Source organism: Emydura macquarii, unplaced genomic scaffold, assembly GCF_026122565.2.
Source record: "Emydura macquarii macquarii isolate MOO-44397 ecotype Brisbane River unplaced genomic scaffold, CSIRO-AGI_Emac_v2 contig_2636, whole genome shotgun sequence".
NCBI classification, from domain to species: Eukaryota; Metazoa; Chordata; order Testudines; family Chelidae; genus Emydura; species Emydura macquarii.
The window spans coordinates 46,874,357-46,895,961 of record NW_027132773.1 but is presented as its reverse complement, the minus strand read 5'-3'; the positions used below and the strand labels follow the sequence as shown (position 1 = coordinate 46,895,961).

General features: G+C 40.7%; 1 protein-coding gene across 2 annotated transcripts in view; it reads right to left on the bottom strand.

Annotated features, from left to right (window-relative positions):
- Positions 1 to 21,605, bottom strand: part of FAM107B (family with sequence similarity 107 member B) — a 78,804-nt gene that overhangs the window by 6,236 nt on the left and 50,963 nt on the right. For both annotated transcript variants that reach the window (XM_067564577.1, XM_067564576.1), the window contains exon 2: positions 6,734 to 6,917. In XM_067564577.1, the coding sequence (XP_067420678.1) occupies positions 6,734 to 6,861 (128 nt within the window). In that variant the 5' untranslated portion in view covers positions 6,862 to 6,917. The remainder of the gene's footprint in view (positions 1 to 6,733; positions 6,918 to 21,605) is intronic.

Here is a 21,605-nt window from a genome sequence, read left to right as displayed (position 1 = left end):
ACTTGCTAGTGTAGAGCAGCTCTCAGATCTTGGCTGTAGTCTTCACCCTGCTCTCTCCATTCCAGAGGAAATGACATACCAATGGTCACACGTCAAGTCATTCCAAAAGAGATGACATACTAATGGTCACATATCAAGTCAGTGGCAGAGCCAGGAACAAAACTCAGGAGTCTGTCTCCCATCTCCCTGTTTTAACCAATAAGACCACACAGATTTTATTCAGCCAGGTCTGCCTAGTCCAGTCTGTCCAGAGACGTTTGTGACAATGGCGCTGAAAATTTTTCCTCACCTGGACTTATGTCACATTACTCACAGGAATTGTGGTTTTCTGTCACTTTCTCAACATTTGGAAGTTTTACCTGCGGGTGGCTCTGATGATCAACAGTTGAACCATTTTCACGAAGGACACCGAGAGCTGCCAAGTGAAGCCCAGAGCTCCCTGGGGAGTAGGCCTCCACATAGGGTAACCAGATAGCAAGTGTGAAAAAATCAGGACAGGGAATGGGGGGTAATAGGTGCCTATATAAGAAAAAGCCCCAAATATCGGGATAGTTCCTATAAAATCGGGACATCTGGTCACTCTACCTCCACAACACCACTGCAGATAGCCCTAGAGACCAGACTAACAAATTCCCAAAAAGCAGCTTCAATTCTTCCTGGAAAAGATATAGGGATTTGAATGTTTAAAACCTGCCAGATGATTTTGGTATTTACTCCCTTCCGCCCAATCCCAGAAATGAATTGAAAATGTAGCAGTCACAGTCTCTCTCCCTCGGTTAGTAAAACTCTGCAGCAAAGGAATATTTCACCTCAGTATAAACGAATGAGGTTCTAAAATTAAATACTGCTGCTAATCAAAATGACAACCATAGCAGTGTGGGTACTGCGGGCAGCACAGCTCTTCCGTGTAATAGGATATTCCTCTACATGAGAAAAGAAAAACTCCAGACTACATTAAGGTGCTTTCTGCTTTAATAAACCTTAAAGGGAAAAAGCAGATTTAATTGAGGGCAGCCTAAACATGCTCTAGATTAAAAGCATAAGTAAGGAAACTCCAAGTGTCTTTCAATGCCTTTCAACGTCTTGATGCTAAGAGTTAGTCTTTGATGTTTAATCCCATTAACAAAAAATAGGACACGCACACACACCGAACTGCCAACTTTCTCTGATCCACCTGGACTCTGTGTAACGTGTCCATTTCATTGTCGTCGGAGAGCTATTACGCTGTGTACAGAGGATTCATTTACATTTAGATAGCTGACCCCTGGCATTTGGGAGGATTTCAACATTAGATATGCAAAAGGACCCTTCTCTCCCCAAATCCCCCTCTCAAAATCCTAGAACACCAAAGACAAAAGGAGGGATATTCAGAACTAGGCATGAAGATTAAAACGTGGAAATCTAGTCAGTTTGGATGTCCTAAAGCAATGGCTCTCCTACATGGGGAAGTGTCTCAGTCAGTCTAATAAAGATTGATTGGCTGTTTATGGTATTTTAACCCACCAATTAATTCCAGACTACCCTTTCCCCCTTCAATTTCCTGTGTCACCTGCCCACTCTGACCTCAGGAATAGCCACATCTGAGACATTCATCCAACAGCTGTGCCCTGTGTTTGCAGACCCTCTGCAGGGCGAGGGAGATACTATATGCTCAGTCACTATGACAAGGAGCACCATAAACATTTTACATAGATAGCTGGATAAAACAGATGGCTAGGAAGGGAGAGTAGCAGTTCTTGCCTGGCCCCCACTTCCAGACAATGGCTTCTTGCTCCACCAGTGCGCTTTATTTACAATGGGTGCCCACCACCTTCTATATACCCAGTTCCTACCAGTCACAGGGGTCTTACAGATTCAGCCTCCAGTCAAATGGACTTCAGCCTTCCCTTGCTTTAGCTTCTCCCTCTCTGGCTGCTTGCCCCTCCCTTCCTTCCAGCACCCTCTTCCTGGGAGCTTTTATAGCCCTCCCAGGTACTACAGCTGTTCCTAATTCCTTCCTTCGGGGCCTGTTTGCTCAGCTGGCTCCCACCTACCCTTAATAAGGGCTCAGTAGCAGGGGTTAGCCCAGCCTTGCCAATAGCACCCTGCTACAGGGAGCAAGGGCAATACAATCTCTACTGCTTCCTGTGATGGTGGGCTCTGTCATTTTGTCACCCTGCCCCCTTAAAGCAACAGACAAAGCTAAAATCTTCTTGAGCAATGAACGGGATCAAGAGCCTCCCTCATTAATGTGGTCGTGCTGGGAAGGAGCAGGATACCACATACCATACTCATTAAACCTCAGGATGCTGATGTTTAGTAGATCACTATACAAAGCTTCTATAAGAGCGGTTTCATGCTTCTTCATGAAAAGGCCAGCCTGTGACATCCATGTATGTTAGAAGTGCAGCCAAATACAGCTTCTTTTAAAAGCTGGTCTGCTTTGGACAAGATCACAGAGACTCTGTGAAGCTAAACTAGTGTTTATAAAATGCACTGTGATCAGATGGAAGGCACTGAACAAATGCAAAATATTAAGATAATATTTAAATGAATCAGGCTGATCAACTGAAAGCTTATATACTGTGTTCCAAAATGGCTGAGGATATATTCATGGTCAGGTTTCAGAGTATGGATAGTTTTGTTCCACTACTTCTAAAAACCTAACATTTCAAAAATAAAAATAAAAAAATCAATAGTTTCATCATACTATTTTTATATTGATATAATGGGCTATATAGGTAAAATTTGTAACTACAATTTACATTATTTGCAATGTGTATGTAAACTTTAAAAACCATACTCCAAAGCATGTATGTCTTCTGCAATTTTGAGAATACATTTCTGATTTTAGAAAAATCCCTTCTCCCAGGCAAAGCCAATTGAGATATTTACTCATTACCCCTCCTCCCCCCCAAAAAAAAAGATTGGGGGGGGGGAGGGGAGGAAGATATAGGGATTTGAATGCTTAAAACCTGCCAAAGGATTTTGGTGTTTACTCCCTTCCACCCAATCCCAGAATAGAATTTTAAAAGTCTCAGATGAAGAGGATTTTGATCCAAAACTTGGCTGGGACTCGTACAATACTCTAAAATTGTACCATTAAAATCGGAGAGAGTCACACCAACACTGGTCATAGGTCCTGTCATCTAAAATAATCTACTTGAACCCATTCCAGATCATTTGGAGTTTACATATGCATGAACTTCACTGACGTAAAGAGAAGAACAAAGAACAAACTATCAGATAAAAATCCTAGCTGTCTGTAACCATATCCATTTACCTGACCATGGATTATATACAACTGTGACATATTGGAGCACAATCCAGACTAATGAGTAGCTGTGTTACCCCTGCTCTGTAACCGGGGTGTCCTGTAGCCTCCAACTTGGACTGCTCACAAAGCCTCCAGCATTTAAATCACTCCCAGCTATGTCTGTGTGTGCTGCAACCCACCAGCCACACCAAGGCTCTTACCAGTCTTGGTTTATGCTGCAGGGTGACTCCAACACCCCCCCCCCCCCGCTCCCCCCCTCCCCATCCCAGATCTTCTCCTAGAAATGTAAATTCTATTCTGCCCCGCCCTCTCCTGGACTGTACAAATATATGAAGTCCATTATCCCTTTAAGGGAATAATATGCCACTTTATTGTTTTAAATAGAGTACTCAGCCACTCCAAGTTAAAACACGCTGGGTTAGATAAAATAGTAAAAACAAGTCTATTAACTACATAGAGATAGATTTTGAGTGAGTACAAGCAATGAGGCAAAAACGTCAGAAATGGTTACAAGAAAAATAAAGAAAATGCTTACTGGTGCCTAATTTAACCAACTATATTAGGTTCAAAGCAGTTTTCTCACCACATACTTTCTGCAGTCAGGACCCCTCTCTCAGAGTCCAACAACTGGTTCCTTGTCTTTTCAGGTGCAGGGAATGAAGGAGAATGGGCAGGGGTGGGGGGGAGTATTGGGGTGTTTGCCCCTGCTTTTATAGTTTCAGGCTCCCTCTTGAAAAACATTTCCAGCTGGGAACAAGGTGTAGAAGGAAACTCCATGCTGTTTCTTGCTAAAATGTAGATTTTTTTTTTTTTTTTGCCCATGCCCCCTTTTCTGCCAAAGAATGACCACTTAGCAGTTAACGGTCCATCAGCCTTCTTTACACTTGGCTGAAGCATCAACTTGCCCATTGTCTCTGAGGAACTTGTTTGGCCACTCCCCACATTTATCTGGAAAACATACTTTTAGTCATGATTTCATCTTATGTTTATAACTTCACATCTAATGCTTCTACCTGTATTTTGCCATGATATTACTGATCAGCAAATTATGAGTTTTTAAATGATACCTCACAAAGCATACCTTGTACAAACACTATTACAACGGTATGTAGGATGTGAAAACACAGGGGTATATTCTGTCACAACAACTATAGAACAATCCTTTTTTAATCTCCCAAAGAGTCAGGGTCCAAGTCTACAAACCTTTACTCATGTGAGTAGTTCTTATTGACCCAAGTAGCCCCACTGAAATCCACAGCATTACATGAATACAGACTGCAAGATCAGGTTGATGTTTAATTATGTATAGTAATGATCTCTCCCCTTCCTGTATATTTTGAAACTTTCACAACACTCCTGCAAGGAAAGGAAGTATAATTTCCATTTCACAGATGTAAAAACTGATGTTAAATGGCTTGCCCAAGGCTGCAGAGCTAATCAGTGTCCTAGTTAAGAATGTACCAGTTCCCAGGTCTCCATGTTAAAGCTCAGACCATGGATCTTGCTAATACATTAACGAAAAAGAAGAGAAAGTCAAGTTGGAAACACTAGTTAATCTGACACAGCCTGGACTGAAAAGGACAAGAGGGCACCACGTCTTTCAGCATAGTACTGCTAGGAATCAATGCATGGCTTATACCTATTGGCAAAGGGATATCATTTCTAATCAGACAAATCTTTCATACCGTTGAAATTGACAATTCTCTCAAGTAATCTGACTCATTTTACAGTCTGGTTGTGTGGATGATTTTTAAATTTTTCAAAACGATTCCCCTCCATTGTGGACTAATTTACAAACAGAAACCCAGCTAACTTTGGGCTGAGTCCTGAGACTACAGATGTCAATGGAACCAGGACCTGGGCCCTTAGCTCTTGGTATGTAAACAAAGCCGTGTACTATGTATCATCTACAAGCAGGAAAAAAGTAGCACTTGCATAATGTACGGCAATGAACATGCATCAGGAAAGCAGATGCCAAATATACATCTAACTTAGTTGTAAAGAAGACTATAGAACTGATGAGAAATTTTATCTGCAATAATATATGTGACCTAAAGGTGTCCCTATCAACCAGCAGTCAGGTTGGAGGGTGGCAAAAACCAGCAGTGGTCTTTTCCCAGCTCCTGTCCACAACTTTGCCTACTTGTGAGGCCAAAATGAAATGCCATTCACAGCAGATTTTGCAGAGCTTTGTTATATGATCAGCCTTCCTCTTTACTGTGCTCTTTGATCAGCAGTGAGACAGCTAATGAGTTATCACTAGGCTCCAGAGTCATCATCCCAGTGAGATAAATGGGGCAAGTTTGCACTTTTCTCAGAGCTATTGTTCTGGGCTGTTTGCAAACTGCATCTGTGTATGTACATTCAGTTCAGATTCTGAAGATAATCTAATGGCTTGTATACATGGCCCCACAGTTCAAATGACAGGGGTGTGAACTGCAACACGCACTAGTTTGCTGCATTGTGACTCCCCAGTGTGGGCGCAGCAAGCACAAACTAAGAAGGCACCTAGCATAGCCATAGCCCAAGAAATATTTGTGGTCTGTCATGCACATTTGCACACCACCTAGAGGTTTCCAGGTGCTACTGCAATATAAATATTAAATTAATAATAATAATAAATATTTAAAAAACAAACCAGGTTAGATTCTGGAACACAAAATACAGCTACCAAGGAAAAAGGACCAGTCAACTCAATCCAGCACATGCTTTAAATAGAATTAAATGCTATGGGTAGCAATGATAATTTAGGGTGTCCACACAAACATTTCATTTGAAGTGAGCGGAGGTGTGAATCTACCCTCCTCTAGCCTCCTGCAGGCTAGCTATCCCCGTGGACCCTGCTGCTGAGCATTAACAGGTCATTAGTTCACTTGGATCTAAGCTCATTCCAAAGGGGACTAGATCAAAGCGAACTAATGACCTGTTACTGTACAGCTTTAGGAGCCACACAGTCTGCAGTAGATTCACACCCCTAACTTCCAGCAAACTAAGGCTATGTCTACACTAGAGACTTTACAGCGGCACACAGCTTTACCGCTGCAGCTGCACCGCTCTAAGGTCTCCTGTCTAGCCGAGCACTGGTTTTTTCCCCGACAAAAGCTTTCCCGACAAAAGGGCTAGTGTCGACATAGCTTAAGTGTTCGTGCAGGCAAGCCCTAAGTCTTTCCAACACTGAATTTTTAAAAGGTACACAAAATGTTAATCAGGTTTTGGGTAGCATGACACTTTGGCCAGGTCTACGCTACAGATCCCTGAGCGATGTAGTTATACCGATCTAACCCTCTGTGTAGACAGTGCTATGTCGCTGGGAGAAGCCAACGCCTCTCGAGAAGATGGATTAACTATGCCGAAGGCAGCAGCTTTCCCATCGGTGTACTAGTATCTTCATTAAAGTACCGCTGCGGCTGTGCTCCTGCAGCACTCTACATAGAGACAAGCCCTTTGATTACAAAGTAAAAGTTCAGTTGAATTCACCTTTTCTGGTTCATAAGGAGCTCTCTGTGAAGGTCCTGATGATTCCGGGATGACTTCACAGGATTGATTAGTTTCTGAGGTCTTATTAGTTCAGGGTTGTCTTCATCTATGTAGTCTGGTTCAGCCATGATATTTCTTGGAATGAGATATGGATCTTTGAGTTCAGTGTCCTCACTCAAGTTATCTAGAAAACATAAGAAATAAATCATGCAAAAACAACATTTAAAGACCTTTTTCCATGAAGAAATATAGAGTTGGTGGCTGCATCCATACAGGTACCATATATTATGTGGGTAACATTTACCTTTTTATATAAAAATAGATATAGAGCTATTTGACAGCAGGTAGCAATAAGGCTCCAGAGTAGTTTATTTCAGCTTTTTTTTTTTAAATCACAGTATTCTTGAGGGAATGGGGGAACAACTTCTTCCTCAAAATTCTTCAGGTTGTGGACTTCAATAAACTAGATCTTTTTAGTTACCAAATCTTAACACTAAGGACTAAGTTCAGTAAAATAACTAAGCACATGCCTAAAGTCAAGCATGTGAATTGTCCCATTGACATTAATGAGACTACTCATACGCTTAAGTATTTTTCTTGATTGGGATTTAACAGCATAAACTACAAGATACTGAGGTCTGAAAAAAAAACCAATTAATATATTAAGTACTGGGTGTATGTGTGAAGTCCATTGGGACTCCATTTCCTGCTATCAGTATTTTAATCTCACATTTTAATAAACAGAGGGAAAATATTCTCTCTCTTGGGTAAGTCCACTCTTGTAGTGCAGCACTACTAAGCAGCGGAAGCAAGTGTTTTTAACAAACCATTATGCCTTCTTGTTTTGTGTAGTGTGTTTGTTGTTTCTTAGAGAAAAGAATAATTTCATTTGGAAAATATTTCCCAAAATGCACAATGAGCATTCACATCTTGATTACAGTTAGATTCCAAATAAAACTTCCAAACTTTGACCTGGGAACTTTAACAATTAAGGGCCATATTTTTAGCTGGTATAAATCGGCACAGTTCCAATGATTTGAAGTCAATGAAGCTACATTGAATTCACAGCAGCCAAGGATCTGGCCATTTACGTCAAGCTGTAAAAAAAGCGTATCCTTATCATACATTGATTAGCAGCTAATCTGCAAACTACAGTTTTAAGATAATTTGTTTGCAGCATTTAATACCTAGCTACATTTAACAGCATCAGTCACAGCACACAAAACTCCTGCATCTGAAATTAAACATTTTGGACCAAATTCTGCCTTCATTTACTATCACAGAAGCGCACCAGTAGAATCTGGCAAACTGCAACTAAACACTCACAGGAGACAACCAACAGACTCATCTCAAAGACAAAAAATCCCCTCACAGCATGCGGTGTTTCAGAGATAAACCGATTTGACGTTGCATAAAAAATACAGACCTCGATCATCATGGTTGACGGAACAGCTGAATATTGCAGACCTTTTAATATGAGTTTCTCTCAATAGCTCTAAAGATCTCTCCATTCTTTTCCAGAGAGAAAATTGAATCCACACTTTAACCAAGTCTGCACTGTGATCTTCTTCACTTGGTTACTCGGAGTACAAAACCAGCAGTTTCACTCCAGTTAATCATTAGACTGGGACTGTTTACTTACATCCATATAAAAGGGCTCCGAATATGGGTTCCACATCTGCTCTCTGCTCTAGGGCCCAATCCAAAGCCCACTGGAGTCAATGAAAAGACTCCCAGATCCATTGTCTTTAATGAGCTTTGGATCAGGTCCTTTTGTTATGCCAGTAACACCCCCGTGGCACAGAGGTAGTAAGCGTATAGATGGAGACCCCAGATCCAGAGTATTGCCATGATTTTTTCAACGGAGTCAGTAAAATTACTGTGGATTTCTACTTCTGAAACAGAACAGGCCCTTTGGCTACTCTATTTGAATAATTTGTCTTAATCACATAATATCTATCCACACCCTTCATACGTTACCTGCTGACTTCACTGGAACTACTCCTGTGAGTAACTTCTCTCCACAGTGAGTAAGAGGTTCATTCTAGGCCTTAGCCTGTTAACCCTTCCTGGCAGGGACTTTGTTTTTAGATTTATATTTTATATGCCCTGATTGGGACCTTTGGGTGCCAATATAAATGTTAAGTAACAAGAGTGACTGCAGTAGCTCAAGAGCTGGCCATCAGAGTGTTTGAGACATGTCACGTAAATCCTTTATTGACATCAACAATACAGAGATGTTAAAAAAAAACAAAAAAAACAACAACCAAACACCACTTTTTCACAACTACTTTCTAATGCATCTATATCATCACAGGGTTATCAGCATTTTTTCATATGCTGAGCCTAACAATTTATCGCCTGTCCCTCACTATAGTCTCAAGATGCCACATACAAAATAAAAAAGGTATATTTCTGGCTGGAAGGACCATACTCTGCACTCCATCATTGCTTTATGCCAGGGTCCATTCTCTTTATCGCAGCCTTTGAATAGGCTTTGCTACACAGCTTTACACTCACTTGTTTTTAAGGGACAGGGCAATTCAGATGCTCTTAGTGTTAACTCAAAGTCCGTCAACCCAAACAGAATCAAATATGTACAGTGCAGGCTTATTATAGGTGGAGGGTAAACACAATATTTTTAAAATAAGTTATAGTCACATTTTATTGACTGTAGGTGTCAGACTGTATAAAAGCATTTATGATCATATAAATAAACCAGCAACAAACCTATTGCTGCTTTCACACAAGTCTACTGTTTGTTTCCACAAAGAGATGGCCAGTGCAGAATTAGCTACAGCAAGTATATCACAACTGAGGGATCGTTTTTCTCATATAAGAGCCCCTGGAAATATAATATGAGTCAGTCTCTTTGCCTGGGAATGTTTGATAAAACATTTTGCAGAACACAAGTCTACTTCGGAAGGCATCGGAAAGGACCTGTCAGTAATTTCATGGGATTTATTTTAAATATTGCTTGAATATTGTTCTCCCCATGCCGGCCATTTCTTTTTTAAACAAATATTAAGATTTAGCCACATTGTAATATTTGACCCGTTGCGGTTAGGAGTGGAGGTCTCCCAGTGTAAAAAGAACTGCTGGAGACAGACTCAAAATCTGGCCACCCACCATTACACTATAAATAAGGCCCTTCATTTTTAATTTTGTCTAAAATATCTCGGGAACTTACCAGTGGTTATTCCAAAATTTTTTAAAAGGGTGAAAACTCAATAAGAAACAAAAAACAAAGGGCAGCAGGTGGGAGGGGGTGAAGGGGGTGGGAAAGAAGAAGGAGAAGGTGCCCGGTGCTCACGACATAGCCATTAAGGAAATCTTCCACTCCATGTGGGCCTGTCGCCGTAGCAGTCAGGTGGTCACACCTGCCGGATCTGGCTCCCTGTCCATTTGTTCCCCGCTGCTGCGAGGGAGGACAGAGGTCCTGGCTCACCCAAAATTCAGTGGGAAAGAAAAAAAAACCTAAAATAAAACCAATAAAAACCAAATACTGACTTTTTCAAAACTCACCAATTATTTGGAAAAAAAACTGGTGAAAACCAAAAGGACCTTAGCTATAAATTACTCCAGCTGGGATTTCCAACTGGATATAAGGAAGTCAGGTACCCAACTCCCATTCGAGTCATTCCCTTCGGCGCCTTTGCAAAATCCCAGCCTTAATCACAAACTGTGGGCCCAATCCTGCATTTACCTACATAAGTATTATTATTACTTGTATTATCACAGCACCTAGAAGCCACAGTCATGGACCAGGAACCCATTGTGCAAGGTCCTGTACAAACACGGAACAAAATGACAATCCCTATCCCAAAGAGGTTACAATCTAAGTAAATAATAAATAATCAGTGACAATATTGAATAGAATTGACATGATTTCCATCCACACATTCACGAAAAGAGAGTATGTATTATCCCCATTTCACATATGGGCAAACTGAGGCACAGACAAATGAAGCAACTTGCCCGATGTCACACAGCAGCAAAGCTAGGAGGAGACCACAACTGTGTCTCAGATGAATTCAGACTACTCCCACATTGATAAAATCCTTTCTCAAGTCACAACATGTAAATTTAATTCATGTCCAGGAAAAAATGGCTCCATTGCACAACATTAGATTAAATGTTCACCAGATACGTTTGTCTACAACATGTAAACTAGTCATTAAATACATTTGCTTTGTTTAGAAACATGCCAGTACTACATACAATAATAGTTTCCTTTTTCTACTGCTTGTCAACCTAATATTCTCTCTCTCTCTCTCCCCTATGCAAGCAGTAAAAACCGATTTCAATTACTTTTCCTGTATTACTTGTTTTACTCAAGTAGTCTTAGTTGTAGGGCAGGCAGGTCTACCTGATAACCCCTATATAAAACTCAGTAGATCTCACTGGAAGCAACAAAAGGATTATTTTCCCCCTCACTAGGTTTTTTCCCCATTTTGCCCTGAAAAAGTTTAAGTACACATAACTGTCTTTGTCTTCATTAGCTTGTAAAAGACTGAGCCATTGTGTGCGGCCACACAATTCTTACTGCACATGCCACTTACTGGTAGTGGAAAAGCAGAACTGAATACAGAGTCTTGTTAATATGCACATTACTAAAGGCAAATTTCTAGAGACACAGAGGGCTTGAGTATTTTACCAGACACAAAGGACTGTTAGACTAAACCTATTAGCCACAAACTAATACCTGATGATAAAGCATAGCCCACCCGTGTGTAGTGAAAGGAAGAAAGTGCTCTGTTCTTGGTAGTTTCTCAGTTGTCCATGGAATTCTGAATAGCAGCAATGAAAACAGTCAAGACACAGATCGGTTTGATGGTTGCAATTATTTCTCAGGTGAATGCCAACAGCTTCTTAAAAAATTATAAGCTTCCGTATTTAAGAAGAAAATAAATTGCAGTTTTTAGCCTCAGGGTTGCAAAAAAACCTTCCATAAGTGAAGCGAATGTTAAAAGATCCAGTGTGATCTTCCGGAGTCTACACATGGCCAGTCTTGGTGCCTCTGCTGCTGTGAACAGTTTTGCCAAGCTGCAGCAAAATGAAAACCTATTAGTGTCCTGTCAGTTTTCACTGCTGCTATTCAGAACCCCAATGGGTAAACGTTTTAGGTTGGGATTTTCTTGAGGGATGGTTTGAATGTAGAGAAGGTAGGCCCTAACATTAAAAATTTCCCAAGCCCTGCTCTTGAGGGATATAGAAAAACTTCTTCGGTCCTAAAGGTCAGAGATATTCCCTTTTGTCTTTAATACAAAAATCTTTGAAGCAAAGAAAGTCCTTGTCCAAAACTAGTATTTGGGTATCTCAGATAGATGCCATGGCCTCAGGTCTGTGGCAATACTGTGTGGGTTTTGGTACAACAAATTAAACACAAATATTCTGTTTTGCAAACATTTGAGAGACTACATACTGCTAACAACAAATTTAGTGGAATCTATTGATGGTGCATACTTCACTTTACTATTCTATGGGTACCTTAATTCAAGGCAAAAAATGGATATGTTTGGTTGAGTTTGAAACTCTGGGCACAACAGTGGTATATTAGTTTCCTCAATTTATTTTGTAATGAGCTGCCCTAGCAGCAATATAAAAGCACTTATTTGCTATGTCTACTACTGTAGACAGGGGCTTGGCAGAATTCAATTATTATTCTTAATATCAATGTTTATTTTAAAGCTTTTTTTAGATTATTGATTTAAGTTTTCACAGTTGTGAAAAATTATGGGGGCATCAGAAAAAAGGGGAATTAGACAATGATGATTTAAGGGAGGTAGGTGTTGAGATTAAAAAAAGTTAAAGTTTTATAACCATTAAAACACAAATTGTCAATGTCACATGTTAAAATGTACAAGTAAATATCCATAAATCAAACTCTAATAAGCTCTCAAGCAGCATTTTTCTTACTTTGTCTGTCTATACATTTTGATCATCATCAATGCAAATATTTTTTCATTTGTGTGTGTGTGTATGGTGAAATTGATGTTTACTGATAAAAATCTAATCCTTCCAAGTCTATGTATACAAGTAGCTTCACATGAATTTTGCATGTAGTCCTTATTTACCATGGTGTTCTCTACATAGAGTAACTAAATTTGCCATACTGAAGAGAAAAAAAGTTTTCATTTTTCAAACATTGCAGCGTGCATATTTGGGTATCCAAATAACCAGGAAAATGTCTCCTTCATACTAAAGCCATATGTTAAAATGATCCAATCAGCTACAAATTTTATATTTTCAGAGGTCTGAAAGCTATTTTCACAGTTAGTCAAAGCTATCAACACTTCAGTAAATCAAAATTAAAGGTCAGATCCTGCCTGCTTCCACTGAAATCAATGGGAGTTTTGCCAATAAAATTCAGCAGGATCAGAACAGATTTGTTTATCTGCATTATTTTATCCATGAAGATAGAACACTATGGTCTGAGAACCTACAAATTGAAATATGGAGCATCTATCTATCTATAAATATACTCCAGCGAACATTTTTGGTTTTAAATGTTCTTCATATTACACATTTTAATTGTGTTTACAATAGGGGTTTTTGGCTAAATCAGCCAGCGGTAGCAACACTGCGAGTGTTAGCGTAAACAGGGCTACAGGAAGCCACTAGCATTTTTAACTGACCCTTCTCCAGGTCAGCTCTTTACAACATGGCAGCTGCAGGAACCTTCACTATACTAGTCCTCCTAGCTGTTCTCACAACAATGGGAAATTCATGCCAAAAAAACCAAGTGTTCACAAGCCCCTTGGGAAGTCTCAATATTTTGCTTTAGTTGCTTTACAGTGGAAATCACCTTTGCAGTGGTGTTTTCCTAACACAACGAATACAGAATTTGAATTTCAAAATGTTCTCGTGAGAACAGAACACCATACGTTTGTAAACTTAGGCATATGAAACACTTACACAATTCAAGTTGTGCCCACAATTATTTCTGGTTTTGAAACCAGAGGCATAGTTGAGGCCCCTCAACATCAAAAATAAACTTATCCAGGCCTCAAAGGGTTACACTGAAGCAAGCAACTAGGACTATTCACTTAATTTTTATTTTTTGCCTAGATAAACTTTGAAATGAATCTTGCACAGAAGTGTTCGCTCAATCACTTAATGTCTCCTGAACTGAAATTTTATTCTTTAATAAGCTTGAACATCTCTGTTCTGAGCGTACTATAACCCATCAAACACTATTTTTGAAAGGCTTACATTTTTAGGTCTTTAAACTATGGCATAGACTTGTGGTTTGTAACAAGTTAACCCTAAGGCATTCTTTTAGGAGAAATATGATTCCACTCTCTCTCTCCGCTTTTAAGAGACATTAGAATGAAAATACTTCAGCATGCCTCTGCTCAGAAATTACATAACTAGCACAGCCTTGCACAACCATGGTTTGGTGGAAAAGGAAAAAAAAAAGACTGCTTAAACCCATATTGTACAAGCTTTCCATTTTCCTTCCAAACTGTGCACATCTGAACATTGTTTGCGTGTATCAACTAAGCACCACTATATTTTTTGTATAAATATCTGTTCATGAAGAATGTTAAGAGATCCCCGATTAGGAATGTTCATATTTAACCCCCCATTAAGAATTACAATAGATCCTCAGAGTTACAAACACCTCGGGAATGGAGGCTATTTGAAACTCTGCAATGTCCAAATAAAACGTTATGGTTGTTTTTTTCCAAAAGTTTACAACTGAACCTTGATTTAATACAGTTTTGAAACTTTACTATGCAGAAGAAAAATGCTGCATTTAACCATCTATCTTAATTTAAATGAAACAAGCAGTTTCCTTACCTTGTCCAATCTTTTTTTAAACTCCCCCCCCCCCTATTTTTTTTTAAAAGTAGTTTACATTTAATGCAGTACTGTACTGTATTTGAGGGGGGGATTTGATAGCAGCCTTTAACTACATGAAAGGGGGTTCCAGGGAGGATGGAGCTAGGCTGTTCTCAGTGGTGGCAGATGACAGAACAAGGAGCAACGGTCTCAAGTTGCAGTGGGGGAGGTCTAGGTTGGACATTAGGAAAAAGTTTCTCTCTAGGAGGGTGGTGAAGCAGTGGAACGGGTTACCTAGGGAGGTGGTGGAATCTCCATTTTTGGAGGTTTTTAAGCTGTGGTTTGACAAAGCCCTGGCTGGGATTATTTAGCTGAGGTTAGTCCTGCTTTGAGCAGGGGGTTGGACTAGATGACCTCCTGAGGTCCCTTCCAACTCTATGATTCTATGATTTGCTTTGTTGTTTGTTTTTTGTTTCTGCTGCTGCCTGATTGCATTCCAAATGAGGTGTGTGGTTGACTGATCAATTCATAATTCTGGTGTTCGTAAACCTGAGGTTCTACTCCAACTCTCCAGTCGCTGTTAGTTCTCTTTCTAATCTAGGGGAAGAGTTATCATACTTTACCCAACCGGGATACCAAAACCAGCTGTGGTTTATTAGCCTGACTATTAATCCCAGAATCCTTTGGGGTCCCATGAGATTATGGGATTTGGGTCAAGGCAAGAATCAGACATTTGTTTTGGGTGAGGGGAAGGAGGATGGGGCTGGTAAGAGGTGGGTTCTGGTCCTGCTGGCTGGAACAGTGGTAGAGAGAGGTAAATGACACTTCGATGCCCCATCACGCTCTGTTGTAGAGAAGTGCCATTTTAAAATGGCAAGAGTTTTGGCCCTAGATTATTTGAGACATGAGGTAGGGACCTTGTGGTCTTTACTTGTCCCTAAGTGGGATACACCTCTGGCAGTACATAAATGATAAGAAACATATTGTAATGATCATTGCTTTAATGTCTTCATAGCGTATGTGGTAGTATATTGCTATTTACAATTTTGGGCACACTTTTGGCACAGGTCTAGGAGTCTAGAGACCTAGCTTCTGATCCTGAATCCAAAAAGAATTTCCTAGGTGGCCCGGAGCAAGTCACAGGACCACTGTGTGCCTCAGTTTCTCCATCTGCAAAATGGGGATAACTTGGGTGTCTCCCAGGAATGTTGGGAGGTCAACTTCATTATTATTTACAAAACATTTCAAAATCTTCTGATGGAAGGAGCAATCAAAAGTGTAACGTATTATAGAAGGTTGTGTGCAAGCGTTCTAATGGAAAGCACTACTCTGTTCAAAGATGCTACAACACATAAATGAAAAAGAGTCCTTTCATATGGGTGGATATTTTTAAAAAAAGCTATATCTGGTTGTAGTAAGTGGGAAAGAACTAGTAGTGCCTATATAGTCCACTAAGTCCAATATAGTCCTATATGGTTCACTAAGCGACCCTAGGTGCTTGTACTCCAGAGTCATTGGTGGAAAACGTTTTACCCAGTCTTGGTTGGAGTTGGCCACTCCTCCTTCAGAACTGCTGGAAAGCAGTGGACAGCCCTTGGTAGGAGGAGACCTACCTTCCCAGTGATGCCACCCAAGATTTGAGCTCACACACTTACTGTAACTTGGCAAGATAATCACCTGTTAGCATTTTCATGATTTTATTTATTGCCAGTTTATCATTTAGGGCAATGGTTCTCAAACGGGGAGGGGTGGTGAGCTGCCAACCGGGCAGTGGGGCTGCGAGTGAGCAACCCTGACCCCCAACCCAGTCCTGACCTCCAGCTGGGCACTGGGGTTGCCAGCAGCAGCCCCGACCTCGAGCCCGGTGGGGCTGAGAGCCCCGACCCCCGACCAGGCAGGGAGGCTGTCAACAGTAGCCCCGACCCCATCCGGGTCAGAAGCCCCGACCCGGCCAGGAGGCAGGGTCATAGAAGACCCGACGCCAGGTAGCCCTGACCCTGACCCTGACTGCTGTTTACTGCCAGTTTGTGACCGGTGTCAGTTTCTGCCACCGGTGAGGCTGTGATTGAGCCAGTAGCCCGGCCAGGTGCGGGGCTGTGAATGACCTCCCCGCCAGCCCTGCTCTGCCTTCAAAGAAAGGGCACCAAATAGAAGTTTGCTCAGGGCGCCATTTTTCCTACGGCCAGCCCTGGGAGTCCTGGACTGAGACAACAACATTACAAAGCTTGATTTGAAGAAGTACTCTATTATTTAACAGTCAGAGACACAGGCACATACTTTGTCCTGAAAATAATAAACATTTCTACTGTTAAAACAACTAAAGACCAAAAAGTATCTGGAGTCTTACATAAAACACAGATTTACCAGCATGGTTAGCTCTGGTGTTGAAAAACCTGCAATGCGTCATTTGCTACCAAGTTTTGTCTGCTGAATAGATGAAGCCATGCAAACTGCAGCGACACCGTGAAACTAAACATCCTGAGTATAAAAATCAAAACCTGGATTTTTTCAAACGCAGAGAAGAAGCAACAAAGAAAGCCAGGTCTGACGCAGATGAAAGTTTCCAACAGCAAACGTCTTCAGCTGTGGAGGCCTCTCATCCTGTGTTGCTACAAATCGCCGGTACCAAAACACCGCATACAATAGGTGAGGAGCTTATTCTGCCAGCGTGCAAAGATATTGTGTGGCTTATGCTTGGCAATGATACTGCCAAAAAGCTTAATGTTCTTTCCATGTCAACTGATACTGTCAGAATGTGTGAGATGTCTGGAGATATCAAAAAACAAGTTGTGCATGAAATTACACATTCTGCTTTCAGCATGTTCAGCCTGCAACTTGATGAAACTACTGATGTTACTAACTGCGCACAATTGATAGCGTTCGTACAGTATGTGAATGCTGGGGATGTTAAGGATGAGTTCTTATTCTGTGAACAACTTGAAACAACCACAACAGCTCAGGCCATTTTCAGTAAGGTGAATGCCTTTTTTGAAAGCAATGGCACTGAGTGAAAAAATCTTTGTGGTATCTGTACCGATGGTGCTCCAGCTATGATGGGTGCACGGTCTGGCTTTCAGCAGAAGGTAAAGTGCGTGTCACCTAATGTGATTGTCACTCATTGTGGAATCCATCATCCAGTCCTAGCTGCAAAGACATTGCTAATGTGCCTGAATGCTCTGATGGATGTTGTTATGCAAGCAGTGAACTACATTAAAGTGCATGCTCTGAATAGTCGTCTCTTTCGAGAGCTCTGCAATAAAATGGGTGGTGAATACGAAGTTCTGCTTTTCTGCACTCAAGTCCGATGGCTTTCTAGAGGACATGCATTAAAGTGTGTTTTTATATTTCGTGAAGAGACGGCAGAGTTTTTCCTGCAAAAGGACAAACGAGCTGAACAAAAAGTTCAGTGACAAGAAATGGCTTCTCTCCTTGGCATACCTAGTTGATAATCTTTGATAGCCTTAATGACCTCAATCTGTCACTTCAGGGAAAACGTTCTACATGAATAGACCTGGCTAATAAAATCAGAGCTTTCCAGATGAAGTTGGATCTGCAGTGCAGGAAGTTGGACACAGACAGATATGGCATGTTTCTGACACTTTCCTCATTCAGCGAGGAGGAGGAGGAGGTCAACATTGATAGTGCCCTCAAGTCAGCTATCAGTGAACATCTGAGAACCCTTCACAAACAGTTCTTGCACTACTTCCCAGCGCTACCAGAAGCACTTAATTCCTTGGTGAAGAACCCTTTTAGTGTGACAGCAGAGCAGTTTTACCTACTGACGATATTCACGCACAGGAACAGTTTATCGACATGATCAATGATGATGAAGTGAAAGTAAAATTAACGCGGCTGCCTCCAAACCACTCCTGGTGCTCAGTTTCATGTGTTGCTTTTCGCTTCATATTGAAAAGCTAGCATCTCTTTTTCAACCACCACCAGTCTCATTCTACATCCCTGTGCTCCCAAGCTAAATTAATCACATATAGGAGGGATATGCTGGATAAGTGAACCTCCCTGCATCTGAACAGTCCCCAACAGGGCAGTTATGTTGAGGAGTGAACCCCAGTCTATAATCTGCATGTAATAAGAATGGGCAGCAATAGACAAATGGCTCTGAGAATTTTTACACTTTCCAAAGACATTGGGAAGGGTTAGTGGTAGGGGACCAGATGTCCTGATTTTATAGGGACAGTCCTGATATTTGGGGCTTTTTCTTATATAGGTGCCTGTTAAATACAGAGACTGTATTTAGTTCTCCTAAAGGTTTAGCCTTATGGCTACAAGATCTTATGGAAAACGCTCTCTGAAGCAGAAATTCTGAGAAGAGGTGAAGTATCAGATCTACGTAGTTACATTTCTGCTTAGAATAAAGAATAAAGGCTGCTAGATTAAAATGGTGAAAAGCTAAAGTCTGAATTACCTGTTTAATTAGGGGGCAGGGAAAGAAAGAAGGAAATATCACTTCCAGGCTGTTATGACACAGGATTTCCATACCTGATGAGTTGTTCAAAGAGTAGGGGAGACAGAGGTGGAATCAAAGCTGCAGAAGAGACACTGTCACCATTACTGAATATGTATTACAGTAGCATCTGGAGACTTATGGGGGTCATATTGTGCATGCCTGGCACATAGTAAGAAACAGGCTATGTCCCAAAGAGTTTATAATCCTAACTGACAAGATAGATATAAGGTGGTAGGAGAAAAAAAGAGGCACAGAAAAGTGAAGAAGCTTGTTCAAGGCCTCCCAGCAGGTCAATGATAATATCACCTAGCTCTTATACACAACTTTTCATCAATAGCCCACAAAGCACTAGAGGTGCTTTGAAGGTGACATAAGCTCCACTTTACCTATGGGGAAACTGAGGCACGGGGAAGGGACATGACCTACCCAAGATCTCCCAGTATACATCAATGGCACACCTGGGAACAGAACTCTGCTTTCCAGTTCAGTGCCCTGTCCACTGAACCATGCTTCCTCTCAATGGATGCTGACAAGAATCAAATCAGGCTATAAAGGCTCAGGTACGCCTTGTGGCATCAATTTTTCCCCTCTTTGGAATTATTGTATGTTTACTGATTTTTCTACATCCTTTCTATTAAGGATAACACCAGGGTCCTGTGGGTGTTCAAACCCATATATGGGACAACCTTTGGGGAGGGGAGAGCGCATGAGAGAGAGACAGTATGCTGGTGACAAGAGAAGGATCTGATCCTACCCAAGGCTTGTTTCAAACAACGCAGGCATGTGGATGAACCACATTTACTTCTGCAGTAATAAAATAAATATTGTGCAGGGGTGTACATGCGCGTGCGTGCACACACACAAACACAATTCTTTTTTGCAGGAATTAAGTAAGATTTACTAAACATACATGAAGTATATGAAGTCTAGTTCTCACTGAAGAGTTATAATGTTAATCAGTTAATCATACAGCAGCAAGTTTGACTTTTAGTAGAATCAGATCATTCAAATCATTTTCTCCTCGGAAATAAATGTGACAGAATAATTTGCATTAATATTGTTCCCCAAAAAAGTAATTAGCAATTCATTAATATGCAGTTCAACATGAATCCATTCACAACCCAGAGCAACGATAAATTTTCTTCAATCCTTAGATTACTTTACAACTTGATTACTGGGGGGAGGAGGGGAAGCTCGTCAGGCCCAGTCTGTCCCTCGGACATCTTGACATCAATGATGTTTCACCAGGAATAGATTTGGACAATGGATAGATAATGGCAGAGTTGGATAAAACACATTTTGGGACTTCACATGAAGACAGCATACCTAATATAATTTCTAGCTTTTTCGTATGAAAATTATAAATTCAAGGACAGCTTCTTCAGGTTTTACTGTAGTGAACGTTAAGAATACTGTCAAACAGTGTCACCCAGTGGTAAAGGACTTCCTACAGACAGTATCAGAAATTGCCACTGAAAGGAGCAGAAGAAGAAAAAACCTTGACAAAGAGGCTTTTATACAAAATTGCTGCAATTTACAAAAATTGTGGCAATGAAAAATCTTACTCCTAATCCCAAATCCAGGGATTTTTTTTTAAACAGAAAAAAACATATCCCAGTGGTTTTTTAGTTTAACATAATTCACAATGTCTACTTTATTTATATAAGGCACCCATTTTTATTTTATTTTTAATACAGGGCTAGATTTACAACATTGCTAAGCATCAAAAATTAAAACAGATTTTTTAAAGAGTGCTTAGCATCAGAAGTTCTTAATAAGAACAAATGGAGCTGTGAGGTGCTGAGAACTTTTAAAAATGTGATCACTTCATTTAAGCACCTACATAGAAGCTGATGCATCTTGAGCTCTTTTGAAAATCTGGCTCACAATTCTTTGGCAGGAGGGTTTGAGGGTGAGATGGATACATAGTTATTTCTACATTTGTTACAGAGAGATTTAATTAGCCAATGTGCTTAATGCGGTTTGAAGATTAAAAAAAAATCATAGCATAAATACTCCATAACCCACTAAGCAGGTACAGCGGAAAAAATATGGACAGCCAATTACAAACAGTAGTTTCATTTCTGCCTAGGTAAAATTGCAATAAAGCTGTACATCAGTGATTCTTGCAGGTTCGAACACAGTAGAGTTGGAGACATTCCAAGCTTTTTTGCTCTTGTGCCATCTGCTGTGCTCTAGGCTTTGGAGCATCCCAGACGCTCACTGAAAATGCAATTCACTGGGGAGACATCACACCCCAACAAAGAACCAGGGGACCTAGCTTTTTGTTGCAGGTGAATATTAGAGAAATTAACCCTCTACTTCCCCCAGAAGAACCCTCCATTTTAAAATAATTTTAAGAGTAACACAGCGCAAGTTCCGCTATGTAGCCAGCCTACCAGTTTCCTAAAAATACTCAATGTAGCCATACTGAAATAGTGTACTTGTATGCATCTTCAGGCCATCCTGGTGTGACTCAACCTCACTTCCTTCAACTTTTTATGTCTCCTTAGTCCTGTAAGGGTCTCTTCCAGGTGTTTGCATCATGGCAAAACAGTTCACTGGGAGACAAAAATCTCTGCCCATGTCCTTTGACTGACACTGAAGTTTCGGTCCCAT